Raw genomic sequence first — 15,792 nt, forward strand, 5'->3', positions numbered from 1 at the left:
GGGGGGGGGCGGGGAGGACAGGCTGGGGCTGGTGGAAAAGATGCCTTACATCCACCCTTCCAGTTACAAAGCTGCCCCCATGGCCCCAAGCTGATAAATAAACAGCACATCACACGCACGCACACACACACACACACACACACACACACACACACACACAGACAGACACACGTGAAACAGAAACAAACTCGTACAAGTCTCCTCAAGTGAAAAAATAATTCGCTCAAATAAAGCTTTGTGGCAGCCAGACTGCATCCTGAATGGACGGTTGCCTGGAGACCCTCAGCCCCCCTGGAAGCCTCCCCAGCCCGTGGACATCACCCCCGCCGTGGGTGTCACAAGGCCTCCAATTCCCCCATTAGCACCTTTGGACTAAGTACTGCCCTCACCACACTCTTTTAAAAGGCATTGCTACTTAAAACAATAATAATAAAGGATACACTCATTCCCTGGGGTGAATCTGTCAGACTCAGCTTCCCTGAATAGAGGTGCCCTGGGCATCCAGAGACTGGGGGTCCGGGTGGGGAAGGACGGCGAGTGAGAGGGGAAGTAAACAACGTTCAGAGAGGTAAGCTGGGAGGTGTCTCAACACTGCTTTGTCCACTTGCCAATTCCACAGCTGGGCATCCCTAGGTAACAGTCTCTCAAAGGGGCACAAAGTCCTAAAGTGTCATGACAATCCTGCTGCCCTGGGAAGGGTGGGGACCCAGAGGGGCACAGGCATCAAGCTGCTTTCACCATGCATTATTCAGAGGCAATGTTCTCCCAGAGCTGGCCAATTTTCCCCTGGCCCTGTCTGCAGCGGGGCACACAACGGAAAGTGTCCTGCCCAAATGTTTTATTCATTCTCTCGAATAAGGAAACAGGCTCTCGGATCAATGCCGGTGGGTGCTTGGCTGCTGTGTCCTGCTCAGCGGGCAGGATCTCCACCCAGCGCAGGCTTCGGGCTCTTTCTGGCTTCCAAGGAGGTGTCTGACTTGGGAGTGCTGCTTCCAAGGCAGCAAATACTGTTGGCAACAGACATTTCATTTTCAAAGTTGGGAAGATGTCCTGGCCTTTCAAAGAAGTGAATGTCCTGGGGAACCAGGGTGAGGAGGGAGAATTCTTCCTGATGTACAGTGTGACCATGAAGCGACAGGCCTGGGTCTGTGGGTGCCCTCCGCTGCCCCTCCATCCCCGGCTCACTGGTACTGCAGATAGTTTTTGAGAGATTGAGGCAGGGGCAGGGAGCTGATGTCCCGTAGGCGCTGGCGGCCCAGGGCCAGGCGGATGCATCTCCGGCACAGGTCCATCAACGGCAGGGGCTCGGCTACAATGAGAGGGAAGAGAGTTAAGTCTCACCAGAGCTGTCCCTACACCTCTCACCTTTAGCCACCCCCTGCTCACCCCATGCCCGCCTGCTCCTGAGCTGCCCTTCAGGGCCCCAGGTTCCTCAGAGAAGCCTTCTCTGGTTATAGTAGCTGAAGGCTTAGAGCAGTGTCTTTCAAATTTTGGGTTGCAACCAACCCGACTAAAGACACATGGAATCAATTCATTAGGTGGTGACCAGAGATTAAAGAAAAAAAAAAAAGAAAGAAAAGAAAAGAAAAGAAAGAAGAAACAGAGAGCAATGCCACAGCAAGGGGTGAATACTGCTCCACGAAAGCTCTGTTTCTGATGTAAGTGTTCAGTGTGTCTCAATGTAAAAAGTACTTTTCACTGCAGTTTTAAAATGCAGTGATAAAATGGTCGTGATAAAATGAGAGACGCTGACCTAGGGTGGATCTGCAGGGGGCTTCCTCTTAGAAACAGGTGAGGTGGCGGGGGCTGTTTGAAATGCCCTTGAACCCTCAAACTTCTCCTCTAGCCTCTTTTGATGGTGAGTGGAGGAATGCATTTTCTTCAAATGTTCAGTTGTAGGAAAAATTCACGAATTAGAATTCATAAGCCATGGAACCTCTGGACATAGGACCGAGGTTTAGTTAGGTTTATTGCAGACATACTTATGAAGCTCTTATTCTCGTCCAGGCTCTCTAATTGGACCCCGGGGATACAGAGATAACTAAGCCAAGGCCAATGGCAGCTCTGGGTGTGAAGGAAGGCTCGAGGTCTGGAAGTTTAAATATGTGAATAATTGTAGCAGAGTGTAACGTGTGCAATAATTCTTAAATGCACAAGGACAGAAACTGAGCAGTTCCTATATGGAAGAGTCGTTTGAAAGCTTCCAAGAGAGGATACTGGAAAGGGGTTTTGAAGGGTGAATAGGAGTTTTATGTGATGTGAGGTTGGGGAGGGTGTTCTAGGCAGAGAGAACAGGTAAAAGCATGGAGGCATAAGACAGGACAGGCTGGGAGGTCTGGAGGGAGAGGAATGGTGCTGATCAGCTGGGTCTGGAATGAAGAGGGTGGTGGTCACATGCTGTTTCATGTGGCTTCTGCAGCCCTAGTTTCCCCAAACCCACAGGAACATGCTAGAGGCCTGATGCTGCATCTTAGCACTTGTTTTTTTGTCAACAGAACAAGTGATGTTTTAAAAGCATTCTATAACGTGCTAAGATACAATAAAACTGTAAGTGGTAAACACTAACACAAGAGTTGTGAGAGGAATAATATCACAAGGGAATGGAAGGAATGGGAAGGTTGTTGAGAGTGTGTTTTATAGGAATTCTCATTTACTGGAGATGCAGAGTTAATGAGGAGAGTCATTAAAATCAAACCCAGACTTGGGTGGTGCGTTGGAAGCCATGCACAAGAGCGTACCCAGCCCTCCTTCACGTGGGGCGAGGCTGCATATCCTCGTGGAGTGTTGGTGGTTTTAAACACTCCCACCTCCGTATCCTCTTTTGATCCTCATACAAACCCTTGAAGTTAGCTAGGGAGGCCTGGGCATCCCCTCTTCCCCAGGCTAGAAAGCAGATTACTCACCCCGAGTCTTGCGGTCACATGGTCACCATGCCTAGGCCAACACCTGACACCCCCCTCGAGGTGTCCCCATCTCTCCCCTAGCAGTGCCCCTGCACCCAGCTCTCCTCTCACTGTCTCCCACCCGGTTCTCATCCAAGCTTTGCACAGTCCCCCAGATAATGCCTCTGTGAACCCCTTTCCCTGCCTCCCCACCCGAATCTTCCCATCCTTAACATCTTGACCTGCCCACCGCAAGTTCCCATGATCTCCTTTTAGCTCCTATAGCACCAATGCTTGCCGCCTGTGCCACTGGATGTTGGGGAGAAAAAAACCTTTAAAAGCCTTATTTAATGATCAATTGCTACTTATTTATCTGGCAACATGAGAGATGAAATATAATTGTAGCTACTGTTTATTGAAGACATATTACGTGGCCAGGTGCTGTGCTAAGCTCTTTATCTGTACCAACTCACGTGAATGTATGTATCAAACTCATATCACAGTTACCTCTTAGGGGTGGATGGACCTAGAGTCTGTCATACAGTGTGAAGTAAGTCAGAAAGAGAAAAACAAGTACCGTATGCTAATGCATATATAAGGAATCTAAAAAAAAACGGTACTGATGAACCTAGTGGCAGGGCAGGAATAAAGATGCAGACCTAGAGAACGGACTTGAGGACACGGTGCGGGGGCAAGGGAAGCTGGGACGAAGTGAGAGATTAACGTTGACATATATATACTACCAAATGTAAAACAGCTAGTGGGAAGCTGCTGCACAGCACAGGGAGATCAGCTCGATGCCTTGTGACAACCTAGAGGGGTGGGATAGGGAGGGTAGGAGGGAGGCTCAAGAGGGAGGGGATATGGGGATATATGTATATATATAGCTGATTCACTTTGTTGTATAGCAGAAACTAACACAACATTGTAAAGCAATTATACTCCAATAAAGATCTAAAAAATATAAAAATGAAAACGTAATACAGTAAAAAAAAAAAAAAAATTACCTCTTAGGGTAGGAACTATTATTATTATCCCCATTTTAAGGAGGAAGAAACAGAAACACAGAGTGGGTAAGTCACTTGCCCAAGGACACACAGCTGGTAAATGGCAAAGCTGGGAGTTGGACCCAGGCAGCTGGAAACTGGAAACTGTCTTATATTTAACCACATTTATTGAGCATCTGTTCTGTCCCTTTGCTACGTTAGGTTTACAGTTAAGTCCGCTACATATGAACAAGTTCTGTTCCGAGAGTGTGTTCATAAGTCCAATTTGATCGTAAGTCCAACAAAGTTAGCCTAGGTACCCAACTAGCACAATCAGCTATATAGTACTGTATTGTAATAGGTTTATAATACTTTTCACACAAATAATACATAAAAAAGAAAAAATAAGTAAGCAAACATGTTTAATCTTACAGTCCAGTACCTTGAAAAGTACAGTAGTACAGTACAACAGCTGGCATCCAGGGGCGGGCATCGAGTGAACGGGCAAGGAGAGTTACCGACTGGACGAGGGAGAGGAGGTGGGAGATGGCAGAGCTGAAGGATCGTCAGCGATAGGAGCCGGAGGGCAAGCTGCAATTTCACTCACACCTGACGTCGATGGCACAGGTTCTGGTTCCTTGCTGGATTCAATTCTATCTACCCTCTTGAAAAAAACGATCCAGTGATGTCTGGCTAGTAGCTCTTTTTTTCTCGTCACAGATGACACGGTAGTGCTGGACTGCATTCTGCACGGCTGCTGTAACCTCTGTGTACCTTTCTACATTCGGCCTCAGAGACTGAACAGTGCCTCCTGAAATAAAGAAAATCCCCTGCCGTTTCCTGCATCGTGAATCTCTTTGGTCCTTCAGTTACTTTTTCTTCCTCTTGTCTCTCTTAGTCCTTTCTCTGGGACGAAGAGAATTCAAGAAAATCCCCGGCAGCTACCATATCTGCACTCGCTGCCTTGCCGCTTACTTTTACCTTGCGAAGGCTGTCTCTAGCCTTGAACCGATAAAACCAGCCAAGGCTGGCATTAAAAGATGCACCCTCTGATTCTTCGCCGTGTTTCTTCTTCAGGTCTTCATAAAAGCTTTCAGCTTTCTCTCGAATCAGCATTAAGCTGAGCGGGACTCAACTCTGATGCTGCTGCTGCATCCGATGCTGAGAAGTTTTTCGTCTCCTCCATCACTTTCCCGCACTTCCTCAGTATCACTGTCGACATCATCAGCACAGCGGACTTCACATGCTCCATGATCTTGTACTTGTTCTTAGAATCGTGCCGATGGTTGAACAATTCATGTCATAAGAACGAGCAACGTCTAACCATCTTTTTGCCTCGCTCCACTCTCTCAATTATTTTCACTTTCGTTTCCATCGTTATCGCTTGGCACTTCTTAGCAGTACCAGCTACAACACCGCCACTTTTATGCTTGCTTCCGGACATCCTGGGTTTGAAATAAAGATACTGTACTACTGTACTCTATACAGTACTGTACACAAAAGCACAACCACTTGTAGGATGCACGCACGTGACAATGTACGCCAGACACGTGGACTAACTTACGTGACTGGACACGCAAATGAATGTTCGCATCTTTGAAAGTTCGCAACTTGAAGGTTCGTATGTAGGGGACTTACTGTATCTCACTTAGAGATGCCTACTTCAGAGAAAAGGAAACTGAGGCTCAGAGGTGAAGGGGCTTGTCCAGAGTCACACAGCCCAAAAGCCTACAGGTGGAGCTTCACGGTGCCTCCCTTAAACACCACGCAATAATGGAAGATCGCTTTAAGGTATGAAGCGAAGGAGAGGGTCACCTGTCTCCCAGGCTCACACAGTCCATAGGCTCTTACTCTGGCTCCGACCGCTTTCCAGTTCACCGGTGCCCACCTCCCCTGCCATGAGTTCTGCACCCACCTAAATGGGCCGCCCTGCCACCAAGATGCCTTTTCTGCTCTCATGCCCACCCATTTCAACGTGGACCCGGTCATCCACTTTCCCTTTCTTCACGGCCATCAGACCCCTCTCCTCTGGCACATCCCAGGGATCTTCAGAAATCTGGAGTCCCCGACTTCCAGCTCCAGCTCTACCAACGGCAAGTCTGTGCCTTTGTGAAGGTACTCTGAGCGCTTGTTTATTCACTTGTAAAATGGACCAACAGTCCCCAGCCTGGGCCTGTCACAGGGGGATGGCCCAGAAACCATCTGTTAAATGAACCAATCGGCTTGCTTCTCCGGGGCGTGTCTCCTACAGCTGTCTCAAGCTATTGAAACAAATCGCTCTTACCTGACAAGGTTGCTGTCTTGAGTTCCCACTCTCCTGTAAACCCCCTGAGAACAGGGCAGGTCATAATTGACAGGAGGCTTGTGGTGAGGGTTAAACGAGTTAGAGAGTAGAAAGCACTTGGCACAGTGACCAGCACATGGTAGGTGTCCGACATTCAGCACTTCTGGCTATCTCGTCCCCGTCCAGGCATTCGTTTGGTCACCCTTTGTGAGCATGAGCTTGGGCAGGGCTGTTAATGACGTGGGGTCTGCTAGGAGGCCAGCAGTTCCTTCTCTGAATGTCGGGAGATGGGCTCGCATTCTGCATCGGGAAAATTTTGAGCTGTTAACGTTTGAGGATCATTGCCAGGGCTTAAGAACTTCTGTAATCACTTTAAGGCTCTAGGCACACACTAGGTCCTCAACGTCCAAAATGCTAAGCCTGGTCAGCAAACTCAATTCCCTGTGTGTTCCCTGCCCAGTTAGGTGCTGAAGAGAAGGAAAGAGCTATGTTTCTATTCATTCCTCTGCAGTCACTGAAATCACTCCAGAGCCCAAACTCCAAAGGAAGTGAGGGAGCGGGGAGGGGCCAGAGTTCAGAGCACACCTTTAGCTCTAAATGTGAAATATAAACCACCTCTCCCGGGGCTTCCCTGGTGGCGCAGTGGTTAAGAATCCTCCTGCCAATGCAGGGTACACGGGTATGATCCCTGGTCTGGGAAGGTCCCACGTGCCGCGGAGCAACTAAGCCCGTGTGCTGCAACTACTGAGCCTGCGCTCTAGAGCCCGCGAGACACAACTACTGAGCCCACGTGCCACAACTACTGAAGCCCGCGCGCCTAGAGCCAGTGCAACAAGGGAAGCCGCCGCCATGAGAAGCCCACGCACCGCAACGAAGACCCAACGCAGCCAAAAATAAACAAATAAGTTAATAATTAAAAAAAAAAAGATCTTGCAATTGTTAAAAAAAAAAAAAAAAACTCTCCTAATTTCTGAGGGAACTTTAACTGACGACTTCACAGTAACCCCAAAGCGCACAGAGAAAGTAACTTCCAGAGCTCCAAGGATGCCCCATGTGGCCTGGGCCATCCTCCAACTCCTCTTTCTAACTCCCTTTGGCTTTAGAACTGCCAAGTGTCAAGGTTTAGAAATGATCACCCAGGTGCGAAGAGAAACACAGCATCTTTCAGCCTGGAAGCCATTCTTAGAAATATTTTCCGACAAAGATAAACTTAAAAAGGAATCGTTGCAAAAGTGAATATCCAAGTAACCAATAAACATATGAAAAAGTGCTCAACTTCAAGAACCATCAGAAAAATGCAAATTAACACCATAATGTGATCCTGCTATATGCCAACAAGAATGGCTAAAATGAAAATAAGACAGTAGCAAGTGCTGGTGAGGATGTGGAGCAACTGGAACTCTCATATGGCTTCGGGTGGGCGTGTAAACTGGCACAACCATTTTGGAAAACTGGGAGCATCTACTAAGACTGAACCTAGGGCCCACAGTCTCCCCCCGGTGTACACATGCTCACCAAAATGCACGTACACGGATGCTTAGAGAAGTGCCAAACTGGACACAAGAATTCTACTCTCTGCCATCAGTGGAATGCACACACAAACTGTGCCTCTTCTTAGAGTAGAATACTAATCAGCCGTGAGAATGAAGGAACCACAATTACATGCAAAAAGAAAACATGGATGAATCACTCAAACATAATTTTGAGTGAAAGAAGTAAATTTTGTGTAACCTCATCTGTATAGAGTTCAATAGCAGGATGATGAAGTTAGGGTAGTGGTGACATTAGTGGGGAGCAGTGATTGGGGGGTGGGCGTCGTTCTGCTCCTTGATTTGAGCTCTGGCAATACCAGTGCGGTCAGTTTGTAAAAATCATCAGGCTTTATCACCTGAGATTTGTACACTTTCAGCATGTATCTTATACTTCAAAGACAAGTTTACATTAAAAAAAAAATCAGTCACTGACTGAGTTAGGACCTGGCTCCCTGGTGGATGGGTGTGGATATGACACAAGCCAGGCACCTTCCCACCTGTCCCAACAGGCAAAGTGGGAGGAAGGGACTAGTTTGGAATTCCAGCTTCTGCTCCCAGGGAATTCCCTGGTGGTCCAGTGGTTAAGACTCCATGCTTCCACTGCAGGGGGGCCGGGTTTGATTCCTGGTTGGGGAACTAAGATCCTGCATGCTGCGTGGCAAGGCCAGAAGTAAAAGGAATGCAGTAAACATTTATTAAAAGAAAACTCTCTAGCTTCTGCTCCCACCACCAGTGGGCCAGACATCTGGCTCACCTTCACAGAGCCACATTTTTCTCATCTGTAAAATGGGGGCATCAACACCTCCATCCATGCCTGTGACAACGGTATGACACAACATGCTCCTTGTTCCAAAGGTGTTCTCTCTACAGTATGTCTTATTCCAGGCCATCAGCCCAAGAGGTACCTTTAAAATATAGTAACACTTTACTTATTGTGGTCCTAAAAATGTCCCAGTACATCATCCTAATTGACAACAGTGCTCTGCTCTTGATGAAGACTTACTGGAGCCAGGGCTGGATGTCTTGTTCTGTGCTAAAAATATCACAAGGCAATCATTTCCAAAGTTCTCCAGGAAGCTGAATTTTCCATAATTCTCCACCACCCACTCCCTACATGACCCTCAGTAAGCCACAGAACTGCCCAGGGACTCTGTTTTGCTGTCAATAAAATGGGAGTGTTAGCTCATCTGGTTTCGACGGTCTATGTCTATGATGAAACAGTGGAGAGCTAGGGACTTTGTGCCTTAATATTCTTCTCTGGGCCCCTTTAAGTCTCCTCTGCTGATGGCGAGGAGATGCCAAGACACGAGTCATCACCCTACCCCCATTCCTGCATTTATATTTTGAAATAAAAAGAAGATCAACATTTTTAAGGTCAAGAGGTGAAGTTCTTCTGGAACAGTTTAGACAATGGTCAGCAGATGGGGGAAGCTTTCAGTGACAGCCCTGAAATCTGAACTTAAGTAGACATGGTTTTGGGGGGAAAAAAAGGGAGAAGACATGCATGTGGGCAAAGCACACACACTCTACGTGTCAGGCACTGTGCTAATCACTTCCTGCAGACCATGGTTTTGGTGTCCAAAGACTCAGAGAATTGTCTGCACGCCTCTGGGCCTCCCCTCACGCTATTCCTTCAGCTAGAACATCCTCCCCTGTACTGCCTGCCAGAAGCCTGTCTCCTCTTTCAGGACCCAAATCAAGTGTCACCTCCTCCCCAATGACATGGCTCCCCCACCTTCTGGGTCTGCACCTGTCAAGTGTCAACCCACTTAGCTAACTACACAAACGGGCAAATGTGTCATTACCTGCTCACTTCTAAAATACGCCATACCTCTACCAATTGGCCCTATCATGGCCAAAAGAGACGTCAGCTCACATCTAGAAAGCCCCTGGAATCTGGAGGTTTCTCTTAGCAAGCTTCACTGTTTCCACAACAAAAAGGGTATGACTACAGCCGGGACAAAAGCAGCATCTTCAGATGAACTTGGTTCCAGCAAGGATCATGGATGGGCACAGACACTTCCACCGGAGGAAGTGCCCGAGGGGCTGGCCTCTCCACCAGCTCCCCGACACAGTACTAGACAGCAAGATATTCTCACCTAAAGACTCTGTGGTGCTCCCAGGCAAAGGGGAGCTACATGGCTGTGGAGTGAACAGCAGCTGCATTTTTAGATGTGTTCAGTGGCTCTAAAAGAAGAGCAGCTGAAAGTTACTTAAGGAGTTATTCCAGCAAAATGAAAAAGGAATCCAAGAAACAGGATGGCACAAGCTTCCAGGAAAGGGGGGGAGTAAATGGAACACAGAAGCAAAGGAAGGTAGAATGAGTGATGCGAAGGTCCATTAGATGATGATGCTTGGAAGAGCCTCCTTCCAGTGGCCATCATGTCTCTAAAGTGCCACACCCACAAAGCTCCGTGCCTCCTGACCTCTGACCCCAGCCCTTGGCTCCCCCACCCTCAGAGCTCCCATTGTGCCCTCTGGCAGTGCCACTCCACACAGAAAACTGCAACCCAACTTCTTTTCTGAGAGCTCCCTCCACCTCCCACCTTAACTGAACCCAGCTTCCTCTCCCAGGACACCACTGCCCTTCAGCCTTCCCTGGGCGCTGTTGGTGTCTCAGGGCCAGGAGGTGGGTAGGACCCCTCGCTCCTTTGCCACATACAAAGCTCTGCAGCCTCCAGCTGCTATGAGAAGTCCCAGCTCCTCCGTGGCTCACACCACTTGGCCGGGTCCTCTTCTGGTCCTTGCCAGGGCTCTGGCTTGGCCTCCCCGGTCCCTTCTCAACCCACACCTGCCACCTCCCCGGTGACAGAATCCTCCACAAGCACGACCCTCTCACCACGCAGCCTCCCGGGGCTGGAGGCCACGCCCCTCCACCCAGCTACCCACATCCTGGGCCACACCACGGACTGCAGCATCGCTCCTAAATGCCCCTTCCAGGACCCCAGGGATGCTGAATCAGCCACCCCCACTTTGACCATTACTTCCCGCTCTCTTTTGCTCAGCCCATCAGCATTGCCTTGCTTCACCTCCCTCCTCACCCAGCTGACCAGTTCGCTATTCTCAGGGACAAAGCATACGGGGGCAAGGCAGGCAGGATGGGCGGGAGCGGTGAGTAGCTGTGGGGACAGCATGTTGGGGGCTGGATAATGAATTGGGGACAGGAAGCCTCTGGCATTCAGGTCATCTGTGTTCAGTGCCACTTCAGAGCTTCTCCCCAACCCGGCCTCACAGCTGACTGGGAAGTGGCTGAGCAGCTGGCAGCCCTGGGCTCTGGCCGGCCTCGGCCACCGTCTGGCAGAGCGGCCTCCCTAACCTCCTTGGGGCCTCAGCCAGTGTGGCAAGTGGCTTGGCAAGAAGGCTGGGGGTCCTTTCTACCAGCTGACACTTCAGAACAGAGGTCACGTTTAATTCTGGCAGTGGAAGGACTCTGACTGCACCCAATCAAATCAGGTTTCAACACACAAGAAAAAGTGAATGGCAGGGCCAGGGATGCCTGTGAGATACATGTTAGATGATGAGCCTTGGTAATCCAGGGCCGTGGCTCCCAAGCTGCTGGCACAAGCCAGGCAGGCTTCCTGAGGGAGGTGGTGCTGAGCCAGGTCCAGGGGGCTAGCTGGTTACAATCTGCTATTATGCCAAAAGCAAGGCTGGCTGCTCAAAGGCTGTCCTCAGCTTTACCAGGTGAGGCCCATTTTAGCCACAGCATTGTCAAAAGAACGAGGGATCCGGTGACCTGAATCCCCTGTCCGAGGGCCTTCCATCCACCAGTACTCTCTGCCCTGCGGGCCGAGATCTCGGCAGGGCTGGAGCTGCCTGTCCGCCCACCTTGCAGCCATGCCTGGCCCTGCTGAAGCCAGGGGGGTGTTACCTGTTGCCCTCTCCCAGCTCTGAGGCTGAATGAATGGCTCCAGTGGTGGGCAATGGGGACTCCCCTCCTGGGGTGGTTTGTGGCCTTAGCCCCTACGGGGCCTTCTCAACCTCCAAGCAGATGCGGCCTGGAGGAACCTCTGTGTGCTTGGGTTGGGAAGGAGTGAGGAGAGGGAAGAGGGTCCCATCACCTGCCCAGCCTCTGAGAGCCTGGCTGGGGTGTAGGGAGCTGTGCTGGATAGGACTCCGAGCTCAGCCTCCACCCTAGTATAGGGCCAAGGCCAGTCTGTTTCAGCAGCAAACTTGAACCACGTAAGATGATTGGTGCATTCTGCAGATGGAAAAATCAAGACACAAAGAACAACACTGTTTTGATTAAAGGCTTCTCAAGAAGGGTTTGGAGGGGTATGAGAGTTCTAATGTCATTTTGGGGACTCTGAGGATAAAGTCTTGTCTAACTTGTGATGCTCATCACACATGCATGTATTCATCAGACTTCTACTTACAAACGTGCTTTGCAGGTCCTGAGTAGACAGCCAGGCACACAGAGGCTCACGGGGCTACAGACAGGACAGGGAGACTGAAAAAAAGCACAGAGGGGTCTGTGCTTAAGAGAATGAATTGTAGGGGGAGCTGAGGGAGCCAGGAAGAGGGGCACCTAACCCAGCCAGGGGGTGTCCAGGACGGCGTCCTGGAGGAGACTGCAGCTAAGAGAAGTTTTAAAGGATGAATAAGAGTTATCTCTGCTGAGGGCTGAGAAGGATGTCTGTTGGCTCTGAAAGCATATCTCTAAGATGCGTTCAAAGAAATCTCTTTTGTGTAACATTGGGAAAAGTTCACAGTTTTCCCAGAAGACACTTTGAGGAAACAATAATCAATTGTTGGAGAAAGTCTAGTCTGTCAAAAAAAAAAAAAAAAAAAAAAACAGTGCAGACTGTGGGCTCCCACAGGCAGGGACTGGCTCTTGTCCTCGCTGCCCAGCCCCGTGGCTCTGCTTTGGACGTCGTGGGTGCTGGGCCAGTGGGAGGGTATCTGGGGGAGGGGAGACAGGTGCAGTGAGCCTTCACCTCTACAAAGCAAACTATGGCCCAGCTCTTCTGGTGCAGGGAACGAATTTTTAAAGTAGCCCTTTCCTACTGCCCTAAGTCAGCTAAAGAACCCTCCAGCAAGGTTCCTGCAGGCTGACAGAATTAACAACACACTGTGCCGGCTCCGCGGGTCTGCTGGAGGGATGCTCCTAACTCAGCTGAAAAATTTCCCAGAAAATCTGTCTGTTTTCAATTTGGAGCCCGCTCCAGGGAGCTGCACAATGGCTGGACACCCTGGCCCTGGCCGAGGACAGCCTCTGGTCATGTGGGGAGAGCCTCAGTGGGGGAGGGCCTGGCTGGCGTGTACCCTGCACCACGGATCACCTCAACACCCCTAGAAGTTATCTCTGCTGCTGCAGCCATGGGAACAACCTGGTTGCCCCTACAGACCCTGAAAGAAGCACGTCCAAAATAGGGAGACCAGGGAGGGGAGTAGGGTCCTTCAGAGACAGCTGGTACTCATCCCATCCAGGGCAAGGTTGGGGCCCTCAGGGATGGGACCCCCATTCCTCATGGTGTGTCCCCTTCTAAAGAAGAAAAATGAGCGTGGGGATAGCAGAACTTGCCAGCTGGAGAGCAGGGCTTACTTAAAGCCATGGTAATGAACACAGTGTGGTATTGGGAAAGGAAGAGGCAAACTCGAAAGTTCGAGAACTAAACTAAGCAAGGCGTTATTTAGACACATACTATAGGTGTCTAAAAAGTCTGCAAGGAACAGGAAACACAGAATTCAGGGGAGTGGCTGCCTTGAGGCAGAGGGGATGAGGGCTGGCAAGGCTAGACCATGGAGGCACAGAAGCGCCCGGTTGTCAATTTTCGAGTCCTTGGGTTGGATGATGGATTCATGGTGGCATTAAATTAGTAAGAAATAAATATAGGAATCAGCAAAGCAGAATAAAAGAGGGCTATGCACGGGACCAATGATGACAGTATATTACAACCAACGGTTCTGTTTAATCCAATTCTGTGTATCAGTTAAAAACAAAAAAAGAGAAAGGGCGAAAGCGAATGAGAAGAGTCATGAGTTGGCCTTAATCTGGCTCAAATGAGAGCTTGGCTAGAAGATGAATTACAGTTAAAGTCTAGTTAATGGGTAGTAACGCTCTTGCCTGTTGAGAACTTAGCATAGCCGTCGGCAAGGCGTCACTGGGAAGCAGAAGCACAGGCCTGGGGTGAGAAGGCACAGAGCCAGTTCTGGTCTCACAGGGCAGCTGCTTCCTGTGTAGCAGGGGGACAAGCCCCGCCTCACCGGGAGCTGGGGCAGGACGAGATGGGGGCGGAGGATAGGTACCCGGCGTAGGCCCTGGCACATGTGGGCCATCGTCAAATGACAGCTATTTTGTTTTCAGAGCAGCTAGTCCTTCAGGACAAAGTGCAAAAAAAAGAGGCAGCGGGTGTGGTGAGCTGAGGACCTGACGCCCTGTGTGGGACGCCTGCATGTCGACAGCCACAGATAATTCCGACCGGAGGTCTGAGCAGGCCAGGAGCTGGGGTCCAACCCCAGCCCTCTGGGACCCTCTGGGACCCTCTGGGACCCTGATCCAGCCCTATCCCTCGGCCTCTTCTACTTTGGGGGACGTTCCTTCCAATCTTCCAGCAGAAGCAGAAGCATGAGGACAGTCATGAGTGCTGGTAGATTTTCAAAGCCCATCTTGGTGTTCTGGGCTCTTTGGCTGGATTGCTGGCGATAATAATGATAATGATGTGAAGAGTCACAGCAAGGACTTACCTAGCGCTTCCTGTGTCATGAGATGTTCTAAGCAGTTTATGTCTTACTGTATTTATCCTTCACTATGACCCAGTGAGGTAGTTACTATCATGAAAGCCCATTTACAGACTGAGGAAAGCAAGGCGCAGAGTAACTCACCGAAAGCCACAGTTAAGTAGTGAAAAATGGGGCTGGAATTCAGGCAGTGTGGTTTGGGGCGCATTCTGTTGCCGAACTCTCCTGGGAAGGTAGGGTTGACAGTCACTGCAGAGGAAATGCAGCCCTACTGGTTCTGTCACTCAGTGACAGTGCCCCCATGCCCCGGACCCCAACTCCATGTGGTAGTGCTAGATCACTGTCTGTGCACTAGAGGCCCCTGAATGGACTGGAGGTGGGCCCCTGACCCAACAAAGCCCAGCCCTGGCTGGCAGGTAAGCCATGAGGCGGCCTCGAGGAAGGACCCTGCCTATGGTGATAGTTACTAACGGGTGGTTCAATCCACCTGGTTCTGTCCGGGATTTGGCCTGAAGACCAAATCTTCAGGAGAGGACAGGAGAAGGAAGCAGGTGCAGACCACGGGAGGGGTCTTCTCCGCTGCAGGGCCAACCACCAGAATCACCCATCCCTTCCCGAAGCAGCCCTGGGGCTGTGTTCCTTGCAACCACTAAGGCCAACTGGCACAGCTGACTCTTGTTTTCTAGCAAATTGCCAAGGTCAGGCCAACTTCCACTTGGGAAACGGCATCGCTTTAGCCTCTTGCTAAACAGCACCAGCCCCAGGGGTTTAATATGAAGGCCTTCTAATGGATTTATTGTGTTTATTTGACCTTTCCCAGTGTGAGCCCAGAAACAGGCCCAGAGGAGGGTGGCAGAAGCTTGTTTTTCTTAAGCTAAGGAAAACTGATGAGTAAACTGAATTCTTGGTTAGAGTCTGCTGAGTTTTCTCACCCTGGCTCCCCGCCTCCCTTAGTTACAAGATCCAATTAGACTCAAGAGGAACCCGTGTTTATGGGGTAGCTCTGGAAGAGGAAAACTGTGTCTACTAGGAAGTGGTAAATGATGAGGTCTGCAGATAAATATTTTCAGTGTGTCAAGAGCCCTGATAAAGGATAATCGTTAGTATATTTAGCAATGACTGCTCTATTTCCACTTCTAGTCTCAAGGCAAATGATTTCTTGTTTTAAAATAACTTTTCAAAAAGTTAATGATCAGTGCATGAATGAAACCACTTCTAACATCACAAGTATGGTTGGGTTTTAGACCAGAGGCTGCAAACTACAGTGCCTAGGGGCCAGGCAGGTACCCTAAGTGACCAGCGCGGAGCAGATGAAAGCAGCGGGCAGGGGGAGAGTGGTGGGGTCCACGGACACCGGAGACCCACGCCAGGGGTCCTCACTCAGCTCTGGCCTCAGCTCCAAGCAGGAATAGGGGCACCTGTTAACA

General features: G+C 49.9%; 1 protein-coding gene across 1 annotated transcript in view; it reads right to left on the reverse strand.

Moving 5' to 3' along the window:
- Positions 1-1,181: 1,181 nt before the first annotated feature.
- The window catches only part of SPSB4 (splA/ryanodine receptor domain and SOCS box containing 4), a 61,589-nt gene continuing 46,978 nt past the window's right edge, over positions 1,182-15,792 (reverse strand). Inside the window, exon 2 of the mRNA XM_007446969.1 lies at positions 1,182-1,309. Coding sequence (XP_007447031.1) covers positions 1,182-1,309 — 128 coding nt within the window. The remainder of the gene's footprint in view (positions 1,310-15,792) is intronic.

This window comes from Lipotes vexillifer, unplaced genomic scaffold (genome assembly GCF_000442215.2).
Source record: "Lipotes vexillifer unplaced genomic scaffold, Lipotes_vexillifer_v1.1 scaffold40, whole genome shotgun sequence".
NCBI lineage: Eukaryota > Metazoa > Chordata > Mammalia > Artiodactyla > Lipotidae > Lipotes > Lipotes vexillifer.